The 25530-nt window shown below is 33.1% G+C and overlaps 1 protein-coding gene across 1 annotated transcript in view; it reads left to right on the forward strand.

The window, feature by feature from the left end:
- PRKACB (protein kinase cAMP-activated catalytic subunit beta) overlaps positions 1-25530 on the forward strand; it is a 127666-nt gene that overhangs the window by 86417 nt on the left and 15719 nt on the right. The window contains exons 2-8 of the mRNA XM_054721197.1: positions 2484-2545; positions 4729-4857; positions 13083-13181; positions 14106-14188; positions 16622-16748; positions 17927-18022; positions 21274-21396. Coding sequence (XP_054577172.1) covers positions 2484-2545; positions 4729-4857; positions 13083-13181; positions 14106-14188; positions 16622-16748; positions 17927-18022; positions 21274-21396 — 719 coding nt within the window. The remainder of the gene's footprint in view (positions 1-2483; positions 2546-4728; positions 4858-13082; positions 13182-14105; positions 14189-16621; positions 16749-17926; positions 18023-21273; positions 21397-25530) is intronic.

Consider the following 25530-nt stretch of genomic DNA (forward strand, 5'->3'; position numbering starts at 1 on the left):
TATTTTTACAAAGAGTTAACTATGTTCATCTTTGTGTGTAAATAGTGCACATGTAAACTAGAGATTTTATGTGTTTATAATACTTATGTGACCAAAAGTGCTTCAGGAACTGAGTTTTCCTCATGGAACTCTTTAGGGACTTTATAGTTAGTGCTTATCCTTTACTCTAAAAGAGAATCTATTTATTGAAATAATTCCCCAAATTTAATATCGTTGATTCATACCCATTCCTGATGACTTTATATAAGATTTTTATGAAAACTATTATTTACTTTCTGTAGTGCCACTGATCAGTCAACTAAGAATATGTCAAAGAATTTCCTGAATATCCTCTTAGTGAATAAAATAAAGTAGCAGCAGCAGTTTTTCCTCTTGCTCATTCACCGAGCAGGGAGAAGGAAATTTTCTTTCAATTTACCATCTTTGGCCAATACTGCTTTGTTTCTCCTTTGACCAGTTAGGTTTTCTTAACTCCAGATCCACTTAGCAGTAAGTGACGGGAGAAGCTGGAACAGGATGCTAGGGATTGTATTTTTCTTACTCTGATTCTCTTCCTTGTCTTCCAATTATCTACACTCAGGCAGGCATCTGGAGAGTTTGTACTGCAACTTGATGTGCAAGTTCTATAAATAGAAGATAACTAAAAATATTTTTCAAGAAAATAATCAGTTATATTTTGGGAATCACAAGTTGTTTCTTAAAAACTACAGTTGCATTTAGCAATAAATTATGTTCTTTATTTTATAGCTGTCATTGCCAAGTCAGTGCCATGTGCAGATATGTCTGCTCCATCCGCACCGCCCCCCCCCCAATCTTACTTATAAAACCAGTTGTAACTAGTACATTAACTTTTAGAATTAGGATGACTCCAACCATCCTAAACTCAAAGAAAATGTAATTTTCCACCCCAAACCCACCTACCCCCCCCTTAGTGGGGGTGGGGGTGGGATTAGACCAATTTGCATAATTACATTCAATTTGTTTGATTCATTATTTGGTGGGTGAGATTTTCCTACAATGAGAAAATTCTAATTTAAAAATTATTTTTCTCAAACTTTCTAAAATAGGTATTTTGAAAGTGTTTTAACAGCAAAATACAAATGACAGCTTATATAAACTAGTAAAATAATGTCTGCTCTTGGTACCTGTCATCCCATTTTGAAATCTCAAAAAAGGTTTAGAATGCCAATAGCCTTTTTGGTTAGTAGCAGTGTTATGGGAAAGGTACTACACTGGGGAGAAGGGGCAATAATAGTGTGTACCTTAAAGTGCCTCATTTTAATACTACTACCTTATTGGATTATCTTATTCAAGAAGTTGTGAGCCTCTCAATTCTGCCTTTTCCTTGTCATCCTCATCACCCACCACTATCATCATCAGCACTGTAGTATATCTGAAATAAATGCCAGTGTGCCACTCTGTTCAGTTTGCATAGCCTTTTACTACTTGAACATTATTTAAATACTTTTTTCTGCTATTTTCTTCTTTATTTATAGATTCATGTGTCAGAGAAATATTGGAAGCTTTCTGAACAAAAGACAAAAATAATTTTTTCTTGTATAGTCAGGTTTTGCTTGCATACCCAACTAGGAACAAGAATGCATATCGTTTATGCCTTTTTACCTCTCTGGAATTATTTTTTCTATTATTTCTTTTTAAACACATGAAGTTGGTTGCAAAGAGAAATCATTGCTAGTAACTTTGTGGAAAGATAATGAAAATGAGTAATCTTTTTAAATTATTTATCATTTAACAAATCTAAAACTTCAAACCACAGCTCTATAAAATAATGTGGCTATCTATCATTATATAAGCATCTGGTTTTGAATTGCTTTACTTCATGTACATTTGAAATTAGTCGTTCAGACATTTAGTTTTGCTCCAAAGTTAGAATGAGATTTTTAAGCTCTTTGGGGTTTTGTTTTGGTTGTTTGTGGTGGCTTGTTCTGTTTTGTTTTAAGTCTTTGTGGGTATTCTTTATGTGTTAGTCTGTGGTAGAGAAAAAACTAATATTCTGTGGTAGAGAAAAAACTAATAATATAGATTCCAATACCTGAAAATAACCCTTTGTCAAAATCGATTACATTTGAAACTCCACAAATCAACAAGTTTCAATTCTCCAGATGTTTTCAGTTCTGAAGTATAAAGGCCTGTAAACTATCACAACTGGTTTATTTACTAGTATTTTGTTCTAGATTGTCCTAACCTTTTTACATTACTTCCGGGTATGTCTTCAGGAATAGGATTTTTATTATTAGATTTGAAATTATCAAAGTGATCTCCATATGGGAAGATATTAGAGATTTTTAGAAATTTGAGAAAATATTTGTTTCCTATTTAGAGAAACAGAATAGCTCTCTAGTATATCATGTTGTAAATACATGTTTTATGTGACCATAGTTGATGTGTGTGTCTTTAAAGCACAAATATTTATATGTAATATGAAAGACAAATTTTTAAAAATATTTTTTCTATTTTTTTAGTGAAAGAGTTTCTAGCCAAAGCCAAAGAAGACTTTTTAAAAAAATGGGAAAATCCTGCTCAGGTAAGGAATATTTCAATTTTTCTATGATTTAAAAATTCTCTATTAAGTAAAATCATGATTCTTGCCTAAATAATTTACTGCTTCCAGAAATCTTAATTTACATGTAGCATTAATAAATGTAGGGTTAACATGGGAATTTTTGCCATAATATTGTTTTGATTTATTAATAATTTTATGTATACTTAAATTGGAGAAGGAACTAATTTCCAGTATAATACCTGATTATAAATTGTGATACTAATTTCAAGCTACTACAAACTCTTGATATTTTCAAATATAGTCATTTTGATTTATGCCTATGCTAGCATATTTATTATTTTCATTAATTACAAAAATAGGGATCCCATCGAACAGTTTCAAATTCTTAATCCCAAACATTTGGCTGTTGATAACATACCAAACACAGGGATTCTTTCATAAACATTTTGATGGAGTAAATTTTATATAATTTAAGTACGTTAGATTTTAACTGAGATCTAAAAATTTTATATAAAAAGTCATCTATTCTTATTAAAAAATCTCTTTTTGAAGATATAAAATAAGTAATGAATTTTAATAGTAGATTAAATTTTGAAAACCTTTATCCTAGCACAAAACAATCTTTTCAAGTATTTTTTTCACTAAAAAATATTTAATATTAAATAAATGTGATGTTTTATGAAGATGCCATCATTATCAAGATTTAGAGCAAGACCTATAATTTAAATCCCTCTGGTGGGTATAAAAGTTAGACATTATCTAACATGAAACATTAAGGAGGTGAAGAAGATGGCATTTTTATATAAAAAGCAATGACTAGCAAAAAAGGATGTTCTGTGGTCTATTAATGAAGTCTATTTTCATTGTTTAGTTGGGAACTAATATTAAACATTTCAATCCATCTATGTTGATAAAACAACATTAAATATCTATAATAATAATAAAAGCGTAGTATGCTGATTAGACCGGACAGCCGAACAACCTTCCAGACGTCCTTCTGGACTACCTTCTGGACGAAGCTGGGGCTGCGAGGGCCAAGGCAAGCTGCCATGGCTGCGAGGGCCAAGCCCCTTGCATGAATTTCGTGCACAGGCCTCTTGTTAATTCATAAATTTAAGTAATTCAGTCAGAATTAGAAGAACGTATTCTTTGCATTGACATAGAATCTCATGGCAATTTAAAATCATTGTAAATCTGAAATGAAAATATGTTTTTCAATGGAGACGAAATCCAGCTACGGTGGATTCAGTTGCTTATGCAAGAATCCTATTTCATCTCAACTTTCTCAAGCTCAACACTGTACAGGCTGGAAATAATTTTTCTAAGGTTTTTATGGAGATCTTTGTAACGAAAACCTATTAAAAATGGATCAGCAATTACTATTTATTGCTATTTAGCACATAATTTGTTCCTAGTAATTTTCATTTTGTTGTGACAGCAACAAATTCAATAGATTGATGCTTCCAATTCTTTGCTTCTATGCAATAGTCAAAGCCAAACAAAGATGTTTGCTCCTAACAAAGCATCCATTCAAGGAGAAAAAGAGGCTGATTATTGTTCTGGGACTCTGACTCTTGGTTATCTTTGTGGGCATGAGGAACTCTTCTTTCCTATTGTTACTGTTTTAGGTAATACTGGGTCATTATAACATCAGAGAGAAAGCTATCTGAATCCCTCACGCTGTTATCCTCTAGTTCTATAAGCTCCTGTAAAGATAGGAATGAAGTTATAATGGTGCTTTCTTTAGAGGTAACTCTAGTGAAAGGACACTGATCTCTCAGCTTATCTAGTCATAAACTTATTTGCAAGTGCACTAAGACTGTGGCTTTCATGATCGTCTTGGTCAGTGTACCTCTGGTCAGTTTGTAATTATTAAAATATGAAACTAATTTGTGAGAAGTCCAATACTGATAATATATATTGGAATATAGCCTTTAATATTTCAGCTGAAGCTCTTATTTCCTCCCATTACTATTATGCTTTGTTTTGCAATATAGTTCTCAAATATTAAACCCTTCTTTTATTCAAAGGGAAAAATAGAACCAATAACTTGGAATTTCAATAGCCTTTCATATTATTTTTAAATGGATGGTTAATAAATTACATTATTGATTTTGATTATCACTAAATCTATTGTTGTTGCCATAGTATTCTTATGAGAATTTCTAAATTTAAAGCTTATTTTATTTTTTATGCATATGTAGAATAATGCCGGGCTGGAGGATTTTGAAAGGAAAAAAACCCTTGGGACAGGTTCCTTTGGAAGAGTCATGTTGGTGAAACACAAAGCCACTGAGCAGTATTATGCCATGAAGATCTTAGATAAGCAGAAGGTTAGTGTTTTTGTTGTCATTTACTTGAAGGGTAAACTTCAGTTTTATCAGCTACGTTACTAAATAGATGCAATATAATGACTTAAATATTGACAACTTCAAAGAATCTTATTGTTGCATTTAATTGTCATTCTTATGATGACTGTATGATACCATAGTTATAGTTTTAGTATATAGGAGAACATTACTTCAATAATTATTTATACATAATAGGTATGTGTATGTTTACTAACAAAATATTGAATTTAACATGTAAAGAACAGGCTTCTCTACTATATTCTGCCTCGTGGAAAAATAAAGGAAAATATTATTTGATCCTTAGATTGAAGTAACAGAAATTTAGTGATTTTATTTTATGACATTTTAATTGACAGTAGAAGCCCTCTTGTTTAAGATGATTAAGTTTGCTTAATTAAAAATATCAATTAAAGCAGTAAAAACTTGAAAACCTACATACTATTAAAAATCAAATCATTATACACTTGAAAATAATATAATGTTATGTCAATTGTATCTCAGTTAAAAATTAAAAGTAATTTTTAAGTGTTTATCACATATATATAAATAATCAGGATACCTGAATTCTTCATGCTTTAAATATTAAGCTTCTATTTTCTTAGTAATCACATTTTGGCTTAATGAAATATATAGATAAGAAAATTTTCTAGTAGCTTCATTTTAAAAAAGTAAAAAGCAATAGTTGAAATTAATGTTAATAATAGATTCTGTTTAGTCCAATGTATCCACAACATTATCACTGCAATATGTGATTAATATAAAAATTACTGAGATATTTTAAGCACACCAGTCTTCAAAATCTGGTGTATATTTTACATTTACAATACATCTCCATTCAGGTTACCACATTTCCAGTGTTAAAAAAACCACATATGACTAGTGGCTACCATTTTGGACAGCACAGCGCTAGACTGGTCTGTGGTTCTGATTCAATCTCTGCTTTAAAACAAAAAACAAAGCTAACCTCTAACATGAAAGGAGTAATGGCTTATTAAGTCTCTCTAAAATTAAATACACCCCCCTACACACATATGCAGAATTGTGCATCTTTGTCTACTGCCCTTTCACATAATTTTTCTAACCATGCTTCTTGGAAAAAATAGTTTAATCACTCTATCCCTAACTCACTTCCTATTAATTCTTTGACTCACAATGATTTAGCTGCCTCCTTGTTTATCTCTTACCTCTTGCTACTTCACTAAAATGTCTCTGCCACGGGTCACCAATCCAGTGTCCTAATCACCAAGTCCAATGGACTCTTTTTGCTTGTCTTATGTGACATTTTTAGAGTCTACAACCATGTTGACCACTCCCTTAAAACTGTCTTGACCTTGGATTTCTGGATCCCCATTCTTTTCTAATTATGCTCCTGCCTCTTTAACCTCTTCTTCTTCTTTTTTTTTTAATGTGCCTTTTTCTGTTTATTTTTTTCCTTCTGTCTACCAATCTCTGGATGATTCCTTTTGTGTGTGTGTGTTCTGTACACTCGCCCAGTACACTCTCATCCAAGCTTCAGCTCATCCTTGGGCCCTGTGCTCCCATTTGTGCAATCCGAGCACGAGCTCTTAGAGAGCAGCTAGTGCTTCCCCTAATTTTCTGGATGACATAATTGGGTCTCAGAGAGGGCATGTGATTTGTTCGCTTGTGTTGGTAGCGCAACAACAACAAAATGCTTCGAATTTGTATGTTTATTAAATCCGTCATTAAAATGTTATTATTTGTACAGCCCCTAATATTTTATGTTATCTTCCTTAAGGAATTAACAAGATGTGCTTTAGTCATAAAATATTAAAAGGATTATAAAACGTATTTTTACACTTTAAAATATTTTGTAAGACAGTGACTTGTGAAGTGAGTTACTGAGAAGGCTACCTTGGGGAATAAATCATGGTGAAAGAGTATTTCCCAGAAGAGTAGCTGCCATTTTAAGTCATTTCTCTACAGCAGCGATTTTCAACCAGTGTGCATGCCGCAAGTATTTTTAAAACATGCAGTGCCTGCCTCTTTAGTCAGGGGCGCTGACCTCTTTTCCCTTAGATTGTCAAATAAAATAATGATCACAGCCAACACAACAATAGCTGTCCAGTGTGAATGATTCAAAATTATACATTTTTTGTCAAATCGGCAAAAAATGGTTTTTAGTGTGCCGCAGAACTTTAGTAATTAGTTTATGTGTGCCATGAGAGGTTGAAAATCATTGCTCTATGGCATTGTTCTGGATCTATTCAGAGTTACGACAAAGACTTTATATTCTGATTTTTTCAAGTTTATTTAATTTGATAAAACTAAGTAACAAAATAGCACTCCATAATAACCTTTTTGTTCATAAAGTCTGAGGTCTTTCAGTTAATTCTTTCTGGCTTCTTCTATCTTAGGGTGTATGAGGTGAGGGGAATAAATCAGCACAGAAATTAACCAGTTAACTGCCACTCATCCAAAACGGAAACCATCCCCATTTCTTCCATATGCACTGGAATATTTACGAACCTAAGTTACCATAATTTTCTTTACAAACCCAGAAATGTCACTCACAAGTCTGATTTTAAAATTGGGCGACCAGAGTTGATACACGAGGTTTGCGGCTATTAGACATGCGTGGCGTGTGGGGAAGGTCCGCCGCTTCCGTCTATAGACACTTATGGCATACAGTGGACTAAGGAAATCCCATTTCTTCATCCCATATTATGTGTCAAGCATTACAAGTCATTTTACATTTGTTATATCAGTGAATCTTCACAACATTGTGTGGCATTCATCTCCCCTTTAAGTAAGGTGACCAGATTTTAACATTGGTAAAGCGGGACACCATTGCCCCGGGGGTGAGGGGGGGTGGTTGGGGGGGTGGGGGGGGTTCTTGATTAAAAATTTGGTCAATTTGGTCTATATGGAGCAACAAAAATTTTCATAGAACGCAAAAATAGTATTGTAATATATTTTTTTAATTTCAACATAAGTACAATTTACAAATATAATAAATTAAAAAATTATGTATAGTATTATTTTATTCTTTGGCATATTTCTCATTTGAGTGAATTTTTTTAGTAGATTGCTGTCGTTGTTTAAAAGGTCATGAAATTTTTCACAAGAATTTGTTAAATTATATTTCACACATAAAATGGCTTTCAAAGTCTCAACACTTAATTGTGATTTTTCTGATGTCCACACTTTATTTACCGTAGAAAAAAATGCGTTCAGTCGCAGCATTAGTTCCTGGTAAGGACAGCGTGTATTCCACAATTTTTAGTGCATTATTGTATGGAACATGGTTTGTTTCAAAATGATGAAATATTTCTAACCATTTGTTCTCTATTGTGATTTTTGCTGATGCCCAAGATTTAACCTTTTCCTTATCAATATATTTTTTTAATAATGATACCTCATTAAAAAGATAATTTTCGGAAATATTACTATATGGGAAATTTTGAGTAATATGATCGAATGATTTTGCACATCATTCCAATTAAGTTCTTGTTTTAATGTAACCCAATGAAAATGTTCAATATCATTGTAATGTACCATCCACTCTTCTAAATAATCTATGCAGTTACTATAGAACTTTTTGACGTGATTCATGATATCTGCACGATTTATTGCACTTTGTTCTCCTAGCTGGCTTATACTATTACGGATAGTTAATGGAAGAAAATTATTTTCTAACCTCTCTTGACACTGAAATTTTAAATTATTAACTTCATTTGCTACTTCGATTACCGAAATTTTGTCACCTTCAATAAGTTTTATAGCATTTTGAAAAAGAGCTGCTTGATTGTGTACAAACTCTAGCCAAATTTTTGAAGATTCTTTTTCAAAAAACTCTTCTAAAATTGTAGGACATTTATCCTGTGATAGAAAGTAGGATTTCAAAGGATCGTATATTTTCAAAATTCTTTTGACAGCTGGCAAAAGAGCTAACCAGCGCGTTTTACTGTATCCAAGTATTTTCTGATATTCGACTTCCACAGTTTCACAAAATTCTTTAAGCATTTCAATGCGCACAGTGTATATATAGAAATAATAATATATTTTAATAACAATATTTTCCACATCTACGGGCAACAAGTCGCCAGCTGTTTGAATGGCGTTATATATTATGTGCGCTGCACAACCAACACCAATAATGTTTTGATTAAGGTTTTGTTTAATTTATAAAAAATATTATTTGTACCTCTTCTCGCTTTTCCTCCAAAATTTGCGTTCGTGCTGTCTGCACAATATGCAATCATTTTATGTTTTAAATTGTTTTTTTCCAAAATATTAATAATGGAACTGAAAATTATTTCAGAAGTTTCGCTGGGCAAAGAAACGAAATCTAAAATTCTAATTTTTATTCCAGTTTCCGAATCAAAAAATCTAATAATGGTTGGAAATAACTTTATATCCTTATGATTAGATGCGTCAGAATATATGGATATAAAATTAATTTTTTCTAGATTTTTGTTTAATTCTGAAAATGCATATGGGGAAAGCACATTACACACAATTGCCTCGGATTTTGTTCTAGCACAGGCAAATTTTTTGTTGAATAAGTTTTTGACAACTTGTGATGTACAGTCCATAGATCTGAAGGAATGATTGTGATTAATAGCATGAAAAGACATAAGTCCTTCTGCTAATGCTAATTTCTTTTCTTCGTCTCCATAAGTTGTTTTCCGAAAAATTCCTGTATTTTGGAGGAAGATGCAGCAGTATTTAAATATCTTTTATGTTTCTGTGTCTCCAAGTGCTTTGAAATATCATTCTTCCTGCCGTGCGAAATAGAAAATTCACCATTACATTTCTCACATTTTACCATGTAATTGCTTTTGGTTTTTTTAATAAAAGGAAATTCACTTCTTAGATCATCGTTGAATTTGCATCCTCTTTTCTTACTCACTGTTAAAAATCTAAAAAAAAATAATTTAAAATTATATTATTGCTTAAAAACATATTGCTTAAAAACATATTGCTTAATAACACAGTAAGTAGGTACATAATTACATGAACATATTTTATTGTTGGTTTATAAATTAAATTAATTTGATTGTTATAAAGTAACTATATTTTTAAAATTGTTTTAATCCTATATTTCTTTCTAAATAATAACAATACTAACTTGTATTATTTTTCACTTCCAAGGCCGGTGCTAGACTTTTTGCCGCCACTATAAAATATAAATAATACGAGTACTGTCTGCTAAATTCAAGAAAATTTATGTATTTATGAAATAAATAAATAAATTACTTACCTAAATTATCTGAATAGCTGATTTGTAATGACATCACTTGTTTAACTAGCTTACTAGCACGCAGTACGATGTGTATCGTCTGAGAGACAGTTACAAAATGTTTTCGTCGTTGCCAATCCCCAAAAATGCCATTGTTCATTAAGTCCAAACAATGGTGGTCGAATTCTAACAACTGATCAACAATGCGAACTTTGATAAGCAGTTCTCGATAATCAGTTCTCAACAATTATTTGTTATTCTTAAAGTTTAACATTATAAAATTAACAAAAATAATATAAAACTCATATCCTGGCTAAATAGCCACATGGCTGCCGAAAACCGTATATTCCCTTCCCGTTCTTCTGCCGTTCCTAGGTTCCCTAGCTTGTCGTGCATTCTTTCCAAAAATCGGGACTTTTTTAAAACGCCACGGGACGTGGGACAAATTGTTAAAAATCGGGACTGTCCCGCGAAAAGCGGGACGTCTGGTCACCTTATCTTTAAGCCAAGAATCTCTCTATTTAAGTAATCTTTTCAAAGTCAAACAGCTAGTGAGAGGAACCAAGAAGTTGACCAGGGCTTGTCTGATTTCTATTCTTACACTCCATGTTAATTTTTCCTTTCAAATGTATTCGTTATCCCTGAAATCTTTTCTGCCACCACCTACTTGGTCCCTCACTAATATTAACGGGACTTCTTAATTTCCACAGTATCCATTTTCACCTTCTACTAATTTACCTTCTTCATTGTCAACAAATTTTCCTTATCGTATCATATCATCTCACTCAGAAGGCTTCCTAATGTTTATTAAACGAAGTCAGAACTCTGCAGCCTACTTTCAAAGCCTTCATAATTTTCTCCCTAACTGCACTCCAGTCTTACTTTTCACTATTCCCCTACATCCTCTGTAGTCTACTTCTCTGATGGAAACTGGACCCACAGAAGTGTATGGTGCCATGCTGGGTCGGGTAGGGGAGTATGTGATGATATATGACCTATCTTCCTTATTAAAAACTCCTCAAGTGCTTGGCTAAAAAAAAAAAAAATTGCTGACAATCATTTTTAAATGCTTTTAAATATATGTATTTAAACCACCAGAAATGTTAGGAAGTAAATATGATATATGAATTTTGAAATAAAACATGGACAAAACCCCTAGGGGTACTTGTTAATTTTCTCTGCCTTTTAGGGATACCTCATTACCAAAGTTTGAGAGGTACTGTCCTAAGCTCTAGCCCAATGGACTAGCACTCAGACTTACTTACATTTGTATATTTTCCCCTCTGAACACTATACATAACTCTCATTTGGCAGTTGTACTGTATTGTTATTCATGTATTCATGCATCATATTTCTGGACAGATTTTATGCAACATGAAGGCAAACACTCTCTCATCTTTGTGTCTATTTAATTGTTATGCCCCATATATGCATAGTTGACTTAGGGCTGTAACGCAGAAAGCCTCTCTGTTGCAGATTTTATACCTATTTCTTAGGTAACACATTGTCTGTGCCTAACTAAAAATTCTACTATATCATAATGTACAAAAGTAAACACTGTGGTACACTCAGACAATGGAGTATTATTCAGCGCTAAAAAGAAATGAACTATCAAGCCATGAAAAGACATGGAGGAAACCTAAATGCGTATAATTTAGTGAAAGGAGCCAATCTGAAAGGCTACATACTGTATGATTCTAACTATATGACTTTCTGGAAAAGGCAAAACTATGGAGACAATCAAAAGATCAGTGGTTGCCAGGGGAGGGAAGGATGAACAGGTGGTGTACAGAGGGTTTTTAGGACAGTGAAACTACTCTGTATGATATTGTAATGGTGGATACCTGTCATTATACATTTGTCCAGATCCATAGATGTAGAACACCAAGAGTGAACCCTAATGTCAACTATGCATCAATGTAGGTTCACTGAGTGTAATAGGTTTACCATTCTGGTGGGGAATGTTGATCATGGGAGGCTATGCATGTGTGGAGGAAGGGGGTATATGGGAAGTCTCTGTACCCTCCACTCAGTTCTACTGTGAACCTGAAACTGCAAAAAAAAAAAAAGTATATTAAAAATAGTAAGCACAAAGCAATACTAATTCTCCAGGTAGTGTTATATAGTTTATCATGGTAAGAATGGACTAATTGGTTCTGTAACTAGTTAGAATGTTGACAGTGGTGATCCAACCACTTCATGTTACAGATTTTAAAAAACCCTGATATTCTAAGAATTAAAATAACATTTCCAAAGTCACAAAACGGGTTGAATAGAAGACCTAGATTAGAACACAAATCTTCTGACTTGTAGTTAATTATTTTTATACTATAATTGTATATACTAATTACTGGGTGATATCTTTAATTGCCTTTCTTATCCATGTTCAACTTCTTGAATTCTATGATTAGCCCACATAAGCCTCTATCACACATGATTTACACACATGCAAAATAGTTATTTCTGTCTCCCTAAAGATACCTTTTCTTAAATTAAAAATAGAATTACATGTAGGGAAGAATCAGTCTTCTTGATGTTAGGATAAGTTGCTGTCCTCTGCTATGTACATGATTGAGTAGACAACCCAGAGAAAGCTTGATTAATCCTAAATTATCTATTTGCTATAAAGACATAGTCTTTTTTTTTTTTTTTGCCAATATTTAGTGTGTATCTTCTTTTGTAGCTGTGCAAATTGAATTTTCAGGACTTGTTCTTGTATTTATTCAGGTTTTATAATTCTAATTCTTCTTAGCTCTTGCTTCTTTACTAAAAATCATAGTTTGCCATTTTAAGACCAAGTTTTAAATCCTCTGTAAGGTTTTTTTCATTTGAATCTAATAAACCTCATTGGTAGTTATTACTATCATCCTTGTCCAACTCTAGCGATTTTGTTTTATCCAAGTTCATTATTTATTAAAACCATGTATTTCATTTTCTTTTTATAAAATTATAGTAACTGAAATTTCATTTAAATGCATCTAATATACTTATCTCTCAATTACAGGTTGTTAAACTGAAGCAAATAGAGCATACTTTGAATGAGAAAAGAATATTACAGGCAGTAAATTTTCCTTTTCTTGTTCGACTGGAGTATTCTTTTAAGGTAAATTTTATTAATATCCAAATAAAATATTTTCACCTTATAATTTTTAAAAATATAAAGCTATAATAGGATTCTAAACCTGGCAATAAACATGGAGATTATTATTTTTTTTAAAAAAAAAGGTTTTGGTTCTCCCTGGGGAATTTATTAAGGAAAATGTATAATTTTTCATGAGACTGTATTATAAAATAAAATTTTCAATTTACCAAAATCCATAGTGATATTTAGTAAGGCAAATCAGTACACCTACATATCTTCTTTTTCTCTAGAGCCTTTTCTGCCACAATCTCACTATCTTCTTTCACTTAGTAATTTGTGCTCTAGTCTTTTCATTCATACGAGTTAGAACAGACTTTGACCCTCCGCTCAAGGGTCTCATAAATTTTCAAAACATTTATTCTTTAAGTTGGCAGCTTTTCAGTTCCTTGGACTGATACTTGGCACCTCTCTGCAACATTGATTCATATGAAGCATTTTAATCTTCTTTTCTTTTTTCTTCTTTATTCTTTAAATAAAATAAAGACCCGTGAATTCCTGATGATGTTAAAAATCCTTAATTTCTCTGACCTAATGTAGTTTATAAAATGTAAATGTTCTTACTAACTTTTGAAAATTATTTTTTAACCTAGTTATTCCTTTGCATACACTATAACATTAAGTTATTACTGTGCTGTTTAATTGTTTAAAAGTTAAGTATTCCCTTCAAGAGCAAAAACAGCCAAAATCCCAGAATAAATTGTAGAAGAATACTAGGGGGGGAAACATGAGTGCCCCAATGTAAAAAAGTTAGAGCATTTTTTATTTAATCTTTATTTCCCAATGTTAGTAATCTACCAGGTGGAGTTTTAAATTTGTCTTTTTCTAATTGAACTTGCTGCTACCTTAAAATATTTTGATTTATTTATCCTTCCTATTTGTTTATAGGATAATTCTAATTTATATATGGTTATGGAATATGTCCCTGGGGGTGAAATGTTTTCACATCTAAGAAGAATTGGAAGGTTCAGGTAACTAATACTTTACTCTCCTTAAATCTTGCTGTGTGTGTGTTTTTAAAAAAACAAATTTTTAAGTGATGGTCAATGTAAAACTTTATTTCATTTAATTTAGTAATATTTTATCTGTATGAAGAATTACATGGAAACGTTGATAAAAGGCCACATACTGACTTTTAAAAATCAAATAAAAGCACTATGATACCAATGTAAATATTCTACCATTAGTAAGTATTGTTTGAAATCTATTATTAGAATTTCCAGAAATGCAAAAATTAATTGAATTTAAACATATCAGTATTTATTGAACAAATATTACACAATTCTAGAGAAGAGGTTTGTGTAAGGATAAAGATAAAAAGGCAATATATAGAAAAGATGATAATGATACCATAGTGATGAAATTATGAGAGTTAGTTTTGCACAAATTTAGTTCTCGTTAATGCTGTTACTATGTTAAGGTTTAAAAATACATATATAATATATATGTACTGTACCTCATTAGGTTATTACAAATAAAGGCTACACAGTTATTAAAATAGGTTATAGGTTGTTATCTTTACTGTGTGTAATAGTTTGTAAGCTTCTACTGTTCATTAATAATCACTAATAGAAAGAAGCTGAAACCAAGAATAGGTCCAGCTTCTTTCAGTACATTATATATTGGTGTAACTAACATGTAAGTGTGAGTTCAGACAGGACTCATGATGGTAATTAGATTCATAAAAACATGATGATAGACTTAGATTTTCATTCCTTATCATACAACATATGATGTCAGTTGTGACAGTGTTGATGAGATGGGGCTGAAACTGGAAGGGTGTTATAAAATACTAGAGGCCCGGTGCATGAAAATTCAGGCACTGGAGGGGGGGGGGGGGGTCCCTCAGCCCGGCCTGACCCCTCTCACAGTCCGGGAGCCCTCAGGGGCGGGAGGCGACCTGGCAATCAGGGGAAGGTGACACCCCATCACACCTCTGCTGCTGCCACTGCCAGCAGTGCAAGCCTTGGCCGGCCCTGGTTACCTGCACCTCAGGCCGGTCCTGGGCGGCTGGGGGGCTGAGGGGACTGGGGGACTCCAGAGGCAGGCGCCCCAGCAGGGCTGAGGGGACTGGGTGCCGCCATCTGGTGGCTGTGGGCACTGCCATTTTTGAGGGTGGGGCAGTCAATTAGCATATTCCCTCCTTATTGGCTGTGGGCGCCACCATCTTTGAGGGCAGGGCAGGCAATTAGCATATTTCCTCCTTATTGGCTGTGGGTGCTGCCATCTTTGAGGATGGGGCAGTCAATTAGCATATTCCTTCTTTATTGGCTGTGGGCACCACCATCTTTTGCGACAGCATGAGGGTCAATTAGCATATTCCCTCTTTATTAGATAGGATTGCCCCCAAAATGTATTTTTCTTTACATATTTATTCATTCAACAAGTATTTACTGAGCACCTGATGTGTATGAGGCTAGTACCTAGAAAATATAGTGACAAGCAAAAAGAGCAGCATATGTAATCCTTTTTTGAAATTAATCTATATTTCTGGTCCTATTAGATCAAATTCAGGCCAATGGTCTTGAGGGAAATTCTATTCCTAGTTAAGGTTATTCATTGAGGACACAAATCTGAAAGTCATTGCAATTTCTCAGGCAGATTAGCAGAATTCAGTGTATACATTAGGTGATGAAATAGAAACTCAGACTAAAAAGTCAGTACATCTTTTTGGAATACTCAGAATGTGGCATCAAAGTCACATTGAGCTATCAGTTGATCTCATCTATGTCTGTAAGAATTGTACATATTTACACAAATATACAGCTTATCCCTGTGTTTATGTGTCTGTGGAAACATGCATAGAAGATTGGAAATTAGACTCCAGGATTGTTTCTATGGTTTCTGAATGGGATTATGGATGTCTTGCTTTTCATTGACATTATATTTTTTCTATAATGAGCATATATCATTTTGTAATAAGAACAGACTAGGTAAAAATGGCATTAATCAGCAGATGATTTCAAGTAAAGAACTCTTCTATGTAGTAAAATTCTTTAAGCATTGAAATGTGTGAGAAACGTAAATGGAACCTATCAACAGTAGCGATGACGATGACAGACGATCTAATTGGCACATTTGCTTTTCAGTCATCCTTAAGGTCAGACATAATTACAAAAATATCAATATCTTCTACTATAGCCAATAATAATTTAACATATGACAATTTGAAAGTTATATTTTTCTTCAATGTATGATTCTCACTAATCATATCAAAGCATTATTTGAAGACAATTTAGAGATTTACTAAATATTTGGAAATTAACAAGATTATTTGCATAGTTTTTTAAAAAAATACATTTTACTCCCAAAATACATCAACTCCATATTAATGTTTTGTGTAATCTACTGATTACTATGTGTTAACCCATTTTACAGAAATCCAATGTTTTGTTTCTTTGTAGTGAACCCCATGCCCGGTTCTATGCAGCTCAGATAGTGCTAACATTTGAGTATCTCCACTCACTAGACCTCATCTACAGAGATCTAAAACCTGAAAATCTCCTAATTGACCACCAAGGTTATATCCAGGTATGAACTGAACATACTATATATAATGTATTTGAGATAACACTAGTAACAAGTTGTACGTATTTGACAACTACCAATATTAAAATGTTTTTTTCTTTTAGAAGACAATTACTTTTCCCCAATAGCTTAAACAGAGCTTATGGTTCCAGTGCTATTACAGAGAACAAAAAGTCCCCTTAAGGATAGACCCTGTTTATATCTCCTGTGATCTGTGGCTGTGAACTGAGTACAGGCTCCTGCATAAAGAATTAGTAATAGCTAAATTGGTGAGCACTCATTTAGTGCCATGCGTTATTCCAAATGTTTTTTATGTATTCTCTCTCTCTCTCTCTCTCTCTCTCTCTCTCTCTCTCTCTCTCTCTCTTAGAGACCCGTTTTTTGGGTTTTGTTTTATTTTGTGTGTGTTTTTTATTATTGAGTTTTAGAGATAGAAGAAGGGAGAGGGATAGAGAAAGAGAAACACTGATGAGAGAGAACATCATCGATCCTCTGCCTCCTACTGGGGATTGAGCCCATAACCCGGGCATGTGCCCTGACCGGGAAACGAACCATGACCTCTTGGTTCCTGGGTCGGTGCTCAACCACTGAGCCACACCAGCAGGGCTGTATCATCTCTTTTAATCCTGATAATGCCATGAAGTGAAAATACTGTTGTTATCCTCATTTTAAGGCTGATAACACTAAGGCAGAGCAGGTGGAGTCAGAATGGAATCCAGTCTGTCCGCAGCGTCCATGCTTTTTACACTACAATGCAGCTGCCAAATCTGGACTGGTGACAGTGTTTTCTTTCCATTTCTGCTATCGATGGAGTGGGAGCGTCCCTTTTTACACCCTTACCAGATCTCCCCACTGATGCTGCTGCACTTCTGATGAGATCATTAATGGCAAAGGACATATTGGACTTTAAGGGACACTTCTAGCACTTTTATTAAGACTTTTGTGGTTGTTGTTGTCATTTGCTCCTTGGTTAGAGATGGGAAATGTTACTCAGCATTGGGTTGTTTCAACTATATTCACTAAGTAGTGGTCCTCATGGATTAGCCTCAATTCCATTTAATTAATTTGTTTTACCTGATTCTATTTTTCACCCTGATTTTAAACTTTCAACTTCAGTTCAATAAATACATTTATTGTGAAATAATAATGTTCACCGTTTTGTGTTTGTTTTTTTTCTGTAGGTCACAGACTTTGGGTTTGCCAAAAGAGTTAAAGGCAGAACTTGGACATTGTGTGGCACTCCAGAATACTTGGCTCCAGAAATAATCCTCAGCAAGGTATACTTACACTGTCGTTACGTAAGAAGTAGAGATAGAAGGCATGCATCAGTGTGGACTGTTATGAAAACAGTTCATTAACCTAACCTTACATTTTTATTTAGTCTAAATTATAAATTTAAATCTTACTTGTGCATAATTACTAAAAAAATAGAGTCTAACACTAATCCCATAAACTATCCATTTTAACTCTGAATCTAGTAGAAACGGTGTTAATAACTCTGACCTCTAGATCCATGTTTGGAAGCTGGAAGCATAGCTTTTTCATAATCATTCCCAGTCACAGGAGAGCAGTAACAAGAGGCAAATCTAAAGATGATATGTGCTAGTCGTCAGTTCTTTGTTTCAACTTTACCACTTACATGAAAGAAATGTATGTTCATCGTTTTTTAATTTTAGTTTAAACATAGAAATAACACAGCAATTGAATCATTACAGTCTTATTGAAGACAGTTCTACTTCTCCAAACAGTGAAAATGTGGTGAGAGAAACGTGTACTCATATCTGAAAGAACGGTTTAACTTCTCTTTTCCACTGCCATTCTTTGGTGGAGAAAGCTAGAAAGGAGAAATTAACAATAACTGGACACAAATAGGAACAAGAAAAGAGGAAAGGATAAGCCACATACCTCAGTATTTAGAAGCTGAATACCTACCCCTGAATAATTGAAAGTGGCTAACCTATAGAAGTGTTAGAATAAAAAAGATTTATTTTAGCTTTCTCTCATTATCTTTCACACTTTATTTTTTTAAATGTATCTTTATTGTTTAAAGTATTACAAATGTCCCCCTTTCCCCTGCGTTGACACCCGGTATCCCCCACCTCAGGCCTACAGCACTCTTGTCTGTGTCCATTGGTTAGGCATATATGCATCTTTCACACTTGAAATCTTTTAGTTTTTAGTCTTTTATAATCAAAATATCATTGCTTTAACACATTTCTTTTTTAACTATACATAACAAATACAGAGTATGACAAAAGTAGGTTTACAGTTGTTCATATGGAAAATAACATGATAAGTAATAAATAATGATACAGGAATAAACTTTGTTTCATGTACTCACAATTGTAAATCTACTTTTGCCCCACCCTATAATATGATGACAGAATAAGTGCCAAAACTTTTAAAATGTACATATATTGTAAAAGTAATAGATGTTCACTGTACAAAATTTAGAAAATACAGAAAAATATAAAGAAACAATAAAAAACAACAACCTATAATCTCGCCACCCAGAGGCAGCCTTTAAAAACAAACACTTTTTATAATTTATATGCATGTTATCATAGTTGAGATATAGTAAATGTACAGTTTTGTATTCAGCTTTTTTTCACTTGAATGATAACAAGTATGCAAACATCATTCTAATGGCTCATTTGCAAATGTAACCACAAAATATTTCACCATTCTTCTATCATTGAATATTTAAGTTGTTTCCTTTGGTCTTTGTGTATAAGCTTTTCTGCATTTTAAATTATTTTCTTAGGATAAATTCCTAAGCCTCTTGATACATATTGCCAAAGTGCTTTCCAAAAAGATGGTAACATTTTATACTCCTGCCAGCCGTATATGAGAGTGCCTATTTCACCACACTCTCTCCAGCATTTCATATTCTTATTTTTAAATCATTACTAATTTAATAGGCAATAAATATTATTTTAAGCCTCATGTTTTTATTAGATTTGTTTTAATACTTATAGCCATTTGGTATTTCTTTGTGTGTGTATGAATTATTATTTAATGTCCTTTGCCCACTTATTTATTGTAATTTAGTTTTTCTTATTGATTTGTTTTTATTCTTTATATCTAGGGCATTAAAACATCTGGCACATTTATTATGAACATTAGCACACAGTCTACAACATAGAAATCAAAGTTTAATAAAAGGATCTGGTTCAACATTACATGCTTTCATTGTAATAAAAATATTGTAATGAATGACAGCATTAGTGAGTTAAAAGAGTTAAGCAAAGTTGATGCCTATTTCCATTAGCAAAACAAAGTGCTATTTCTATTATACTAGTCTCTCCCTTTAAAAAACATGCAGAAGCAGAACAAAAAATGAAAAGAAAATCTCTATTTATATTATTATATTTTAGCTCATAATTTGAAAACTAAATAGTTTGGAAAGCTAAATTTTTGAGAAAAGGTTGAAATGTGAGGAGTGGTGAAGATAATTAGAGGATACACTTACCCAAAGATCTGGCAAGAACTCAGCTCATTCCTCTCCATGATTGGGTTAACTATAATAATCTATAATAATAAAAGCATAACATGCTAATTAGACCGGATGTCCTTCCGGACATCCTTCCGACAACCTTCCAGATGAAGCCGGGGCTGTGAGGGCAGAGGCCAAGGCAGCCGCAGCAGTGGCGGGGGCCAACGCCCTGGCACAAATTTTGTGCATCGGGCCTCTAGTTCTTTCGTAATTTTTTGTGCCAATTGACACTGATCATTGTTGATAACAAACTTTATGTAAACATGCTAATATTTGAACTTCTTAAGTACTTCTATATCTTAATTTTAGTAAATTTAAACTGAATAAACAACCCATGTAAAAATAACCTTAGCATTGTACATTTGGTTCACAACATCCTTTCAGGATATGTGCTGTGCACATTCAATGCACTTGTTATACACGTTGTTTCCTTTCATTAGATATAGTCAGTCCTCGTAAAACCCTATGAAATACCTTTTCTGTATACCTTTTAAGGATGAGAAGCAATACAGTCGATAAAGTATACTTAAACATTTACATTTATTGGGTTCCACATTAAGTGTTTAGCTATCATAAGATCTTGTGAAGTGGATGGGACTTTCCTTAGTATACTGACTCTCCTAAAATCCAACAATAATTTTGACATTCCTAGCATTCTCTAGAAAACCTGGTTCAAAAGATCATAGGCATAAAATGGACTTCAAGGGGTAATTTTGTCCTACTCCCTTTCTGTTGTTCAGCAACAATTAAAGTATCACAGTTGAATAGGGAATATTTTATTGTCTGTAATATTCTTAATGATTTTAGAAAGAAGATTTAATAATATTTTCTAATATCCATTTTCAATATTTAGAAAGTTTCCCGTATTTAATTTAAACCTGACCTGATAAGTTTTGTTCATTTTTTTATTCTATCCTGAATAACTTAGTAACTGCTTTTGCAGGTCATGCTTGAAGGTCATTTTGAAGTCATCAATGTCTTCATTCTCTGCGGAGTGAATACTAATTGACATTTGGTGTTGGTTTCTCTTAGGGCTACAATAAGGCAGTGGATTGGTGGGCATTAGGGGTGTTAATCTATGAAATGGCAGCTGGCTACCCTCCATTCTTTGCAGACCAACCAATTCAGATTTATGAAAAGATTGTTTCTGGAAAGGTAAGAAATACATTTTATTATTCCTCTGTTATTATTTCTGTACATGAATTTTAAGCTTTATAGATTGAAGACATTTGTTATCATCATATTATCCTAAATTCAAAAAATATGCAAATGTCCAGAGTTGCTGCCCTTGTATCTAGCATTCATTAAAGATAATAGCATAAATGTTAAATTATCAAAGTCTCTTAAGAAAAAAGGGCATTTTGATAACTACATTAGCAAAATAATAAAACATTTTCCAGTTTTAGTAATTTTATCACTTGCAAAACACCAGCATCATAACCCTAATTCTGAGTATTCCTTCAAATAAATAAAAATTGTTAGTCATTTCATGTAGATGTCTCCTTGTAGAGAAGTTTTAGGGGCTTTTTTTTTTAATATGCTCTTGCTTTTTGAGGAAAGACTTCTAGTTTGAATTATGTCATACACCACAAAATTGAGAGTAAATATAAAATAGATATTTTAACATAGAAATTATGTAAACAATTGTTCATGTTCATTGTGATTATAATTGTCATTTATCTTTAGCAAAAATGGAAATAACTAATTTTTCTTGACCATGAGTAGATTTACTGTTACATTATTTTACATTTTGTAATTACTCCATAAACCTTCTTTTTTTTACATTTATAATCCCTGGTTTTGTTTCCAAAGTATTTGTTTAGAGTTAGTCATTCGCTCTTGCCTTGGCTCATACCACAGGTCTTTTTTAAAAAAATATTACAGTCAATTTTAATAGAGATGAGCCTGATTCTTTCTACTATATAGCAAAGAAAGAGTAATTTTAAAATCCCCAGAAGAAGGCCTTCCATGTTTATGGAAAGGGATCCTTTTTATTTTTCCCTTTTGCTATTTTTACACATAGTATGTTCTGTTTATTTGTGGGGTTTCCTGTTTGTTTGTTTTTTAGATTACATAGCCCCATTTAGAATATGACCAGGAATAGTGTGTTAATCTTGACATGACATCACCCTAAAATGTGGTGTAGTTGACTTTTTTGTACTTTCTGACCTTTTAAGGCAGAAATTAGCCTAATAAACCTAAAGAATCTGGAAGGAGGTAGAGGAAAAGTCTGTATTTCTTTGTAGCTCAGCCAGGTTCACACTCTACATTTACTGGTAGTGTGAAAGCTGACAGTCAGCATCAATGAACTTAAAATTCACAATGTTAACTTAAAAGTTGCAATGTTAAGAAGGCAACCTAAATGTCCATAACCTAGTAATTTAAATTTTTACCAAGACCCAGGTTTATCTCATAGTGCTTATAGAGTCTACTGGGGTCAAAAGATTTTCAGTTATATTTAAATGTATTTTATGGGGAAATTTTTGTGAAAAATAAATACCTCTTAAGATAAGTAAACTAAAGATAGGCAGTGAAAATTTTACAGAAAGGCAGAAGGAAGTATGTTAAGTCATTAAGTATCAGTGCTGCCCTTATTACTTTGGTAGCTCTCTAGGCTTCACACTTCTTATGTAATTGTTTCCACTAAGCAGAATGTTAAAGTCACAGTAAAAGAACCTTTGAAATGAGCAAAAGAAAACATCAAGAGAAATTCATAGAGGAAGTGATTTGTTTTTTAAGAATTTGAAAAGTAATTATGCAAACTCTCAAGAGAGAATAAAAACCAAAGGTCATATGAAGTATGATACGAGAACTAAGATACTTAAAAATCACTGAATGGAAGAAGCATATTTTACCAATCCAAAGACTAAGAATGCAGAACTATAATAATTCCAAATAATTTAATTGCTGGTAATTACAAAGTTCCTGAATCTTTACTATATTGCTTTTATTTATGCTTAACTTCCTAAAAGGAATAAAATTATATGATAAGATGCTGTCACAAGTAAATTTCATTTACTTTGAAAAATTATTTTAATAAAAACAAATATATCTTCATCTGTATGAACTGGCCTCTGTTTGCCAATCATTCTATATTGCATACAATTTTTTTCAGCTGTTCATGAATATGTTTTTATTTCATATCAAACTTTAATTTTAGGATCCAATATTAGCTTAAACTTTAAATCTGCATATATTCTAAAAATAATAACAGTTTATATCTTAATCACCTTAGAAGAGTAGCAACATAAAAGTTTGTCATATGACAATAATTGATTTTTTTTCTTCATTTATTTAGAAATATGATAGGGTGTTTTACTTTTGACTGAAGATGCCAGATAGTCTCTCCCCATATTGGATATTATTTTTATTCCTTGTTCTCTTTCCTCCGTTAAAGTAGAACACCTGAAAGCAGAATATTGCTATTAAGTGATCTCTAGGATCTGCATTATCTACACTAATAAAAGAGTAAGATGCAAATTGACCGTACCTTCGTGACACCCACCAGCCAATCTGGGGTGAGTATGCAAATTAACCCAACAAAGATGGTGGGTTAATTTGCATATGCAGGCACCAAGTGGCCAGGGGCAGGAAGTTTGTGTCGTTGCCATAGCGATGACACACGCGTTCCACACTGCCCCAGCCACTTCCGGGCTCTGGGCAGTGTGGGAAGGTGGAAAGGCCACTCCGGGCTGGAGCGAAAAGGTGACTCCAGCCTGAGCGAAGGCAGTGCCAGAACCCAGGGGGAGGAAGGGCCATTCTTGCATGAATCTTCGTGCATCAGGTCTCTAGTGTGAATATAAAATCATACTCATCACTCCCCAATAAAACCATTTGTTTCATCACTGAAATCCAAACTAGATGTACCTCTCTCCATATTACAAAAGTGTTATCCCTCTGCTTAGTGGCTAAAAGCCAAATAGGAGACTAACTGGTTTTATTTTTTTTTTTTATTGCTCAAGTCATTAAAAATCCAATTATGGCCCTACCTGGTTTGGGTCAGTGGGTAAAGCGTCAGCCTGTGGACTGAAGGGTCCTGTGTTCGATTCCAGTCAAGGGCACATGCCTGGCTTGCAGGCTCGATCCCCAGTAGGGTGCATGCAGGAGGCAGCCGATCAATGATTCTCTCTCATCATTGATGTTTCGATCTCTCTCTTCCTCTCCCTTCTTCTCTGAAATAAATAAAAATATATGTATTTTTAAATCCAATTATGGCCTTTTATTTGAAAATACTATATTTGTAGTTAAAATGTTTTGATGATGCAGTATGTCACTTAAAAATATACTTGCATCCAGAATTTTTATAATTTTTAAAAATGTATATTATTATTTTATGTAGCAACATTTTATGTTGATTATATTTTTCATTCTGAAACCATGTTATAAACATTATAGATATCAGTGGCCTATTCAAGTTAAAATAAAATGTATTTAATGAAGTGATTAATTCACTAACATATATATATATTTGAACATTAGATTGTTAAGTACTGTCTCTATTACAATATTGTAACTCAAACTGGTATTTTTAAGTTTATTCAAGTATAAATATACAAAAAGATGATCAATCAGCTTGTGAGATTCTCTCCTACACATATTTGCCTTTAAAAAAAACAAAAGAGGAGGTATTTGAATGTCAAATTATTCATGCAACATTAAGGTTCAGGTTTTAAAATGCACAGTGAACAGCAAAGTCTTATAATTCCTGCATTTTGTGCCTCATCCTAACAATATATGTGCTGAGTTTCTGCAGTCTTTAAATTTTGTGCTCAGTTCCATATACTTTATGACAAGAATCATTTGTGGTTTCCATAGCAACTCTATCTGGCTGCATTATTCTTGGAAATATGAAAGTTAATATTGTGCTCAAAAATGATACTTGCAAATAAGTCAGTCAAGGAACAGCTGTTAGGGAAACCATACCTTTAGAGCCCTTGACTTATGTAATTTAATAAAAATTGTTAACTTCATTATATATAAAGTAAATATTATTCCATTTTTGATAACCACCAAAAATGTACAAGGAAACACTGTACAAAAAATAAAGTTGTAAACAGATGCAATTCACATGAAGGGAAATTGATTAGCAGCCAAATGGCTATTCCTCATGTGTCCAGAGTCTCTTAAGACCATTCCCAGGTTAGGCAATTCACTGGGTGGACTCAAAGAATTCAGCATATAGTGATAATCAAGGAATGGATACCTTACGTTATAACGTATACCTTCATTGTAAGGTGCCTTCCAAGGAAAAGATACAAAACAAAATCAGCAAAGGGAAAAGGCCCACGG

Source organism: Eptesicus fuscus, chromosome 9, assembly GCF_027574615.1.
Source record: "Eptesicus fuscus isolate TK198812 chromosome 9, DD_ASM_mEF_20220401, whole genome shotgun sequence".
NCBI lineage: Eukaryota > Metazoa > Chordata > Mammalia > Chiroptera > Vespertilionidae > Eptesicus > Eptesicus fuscus.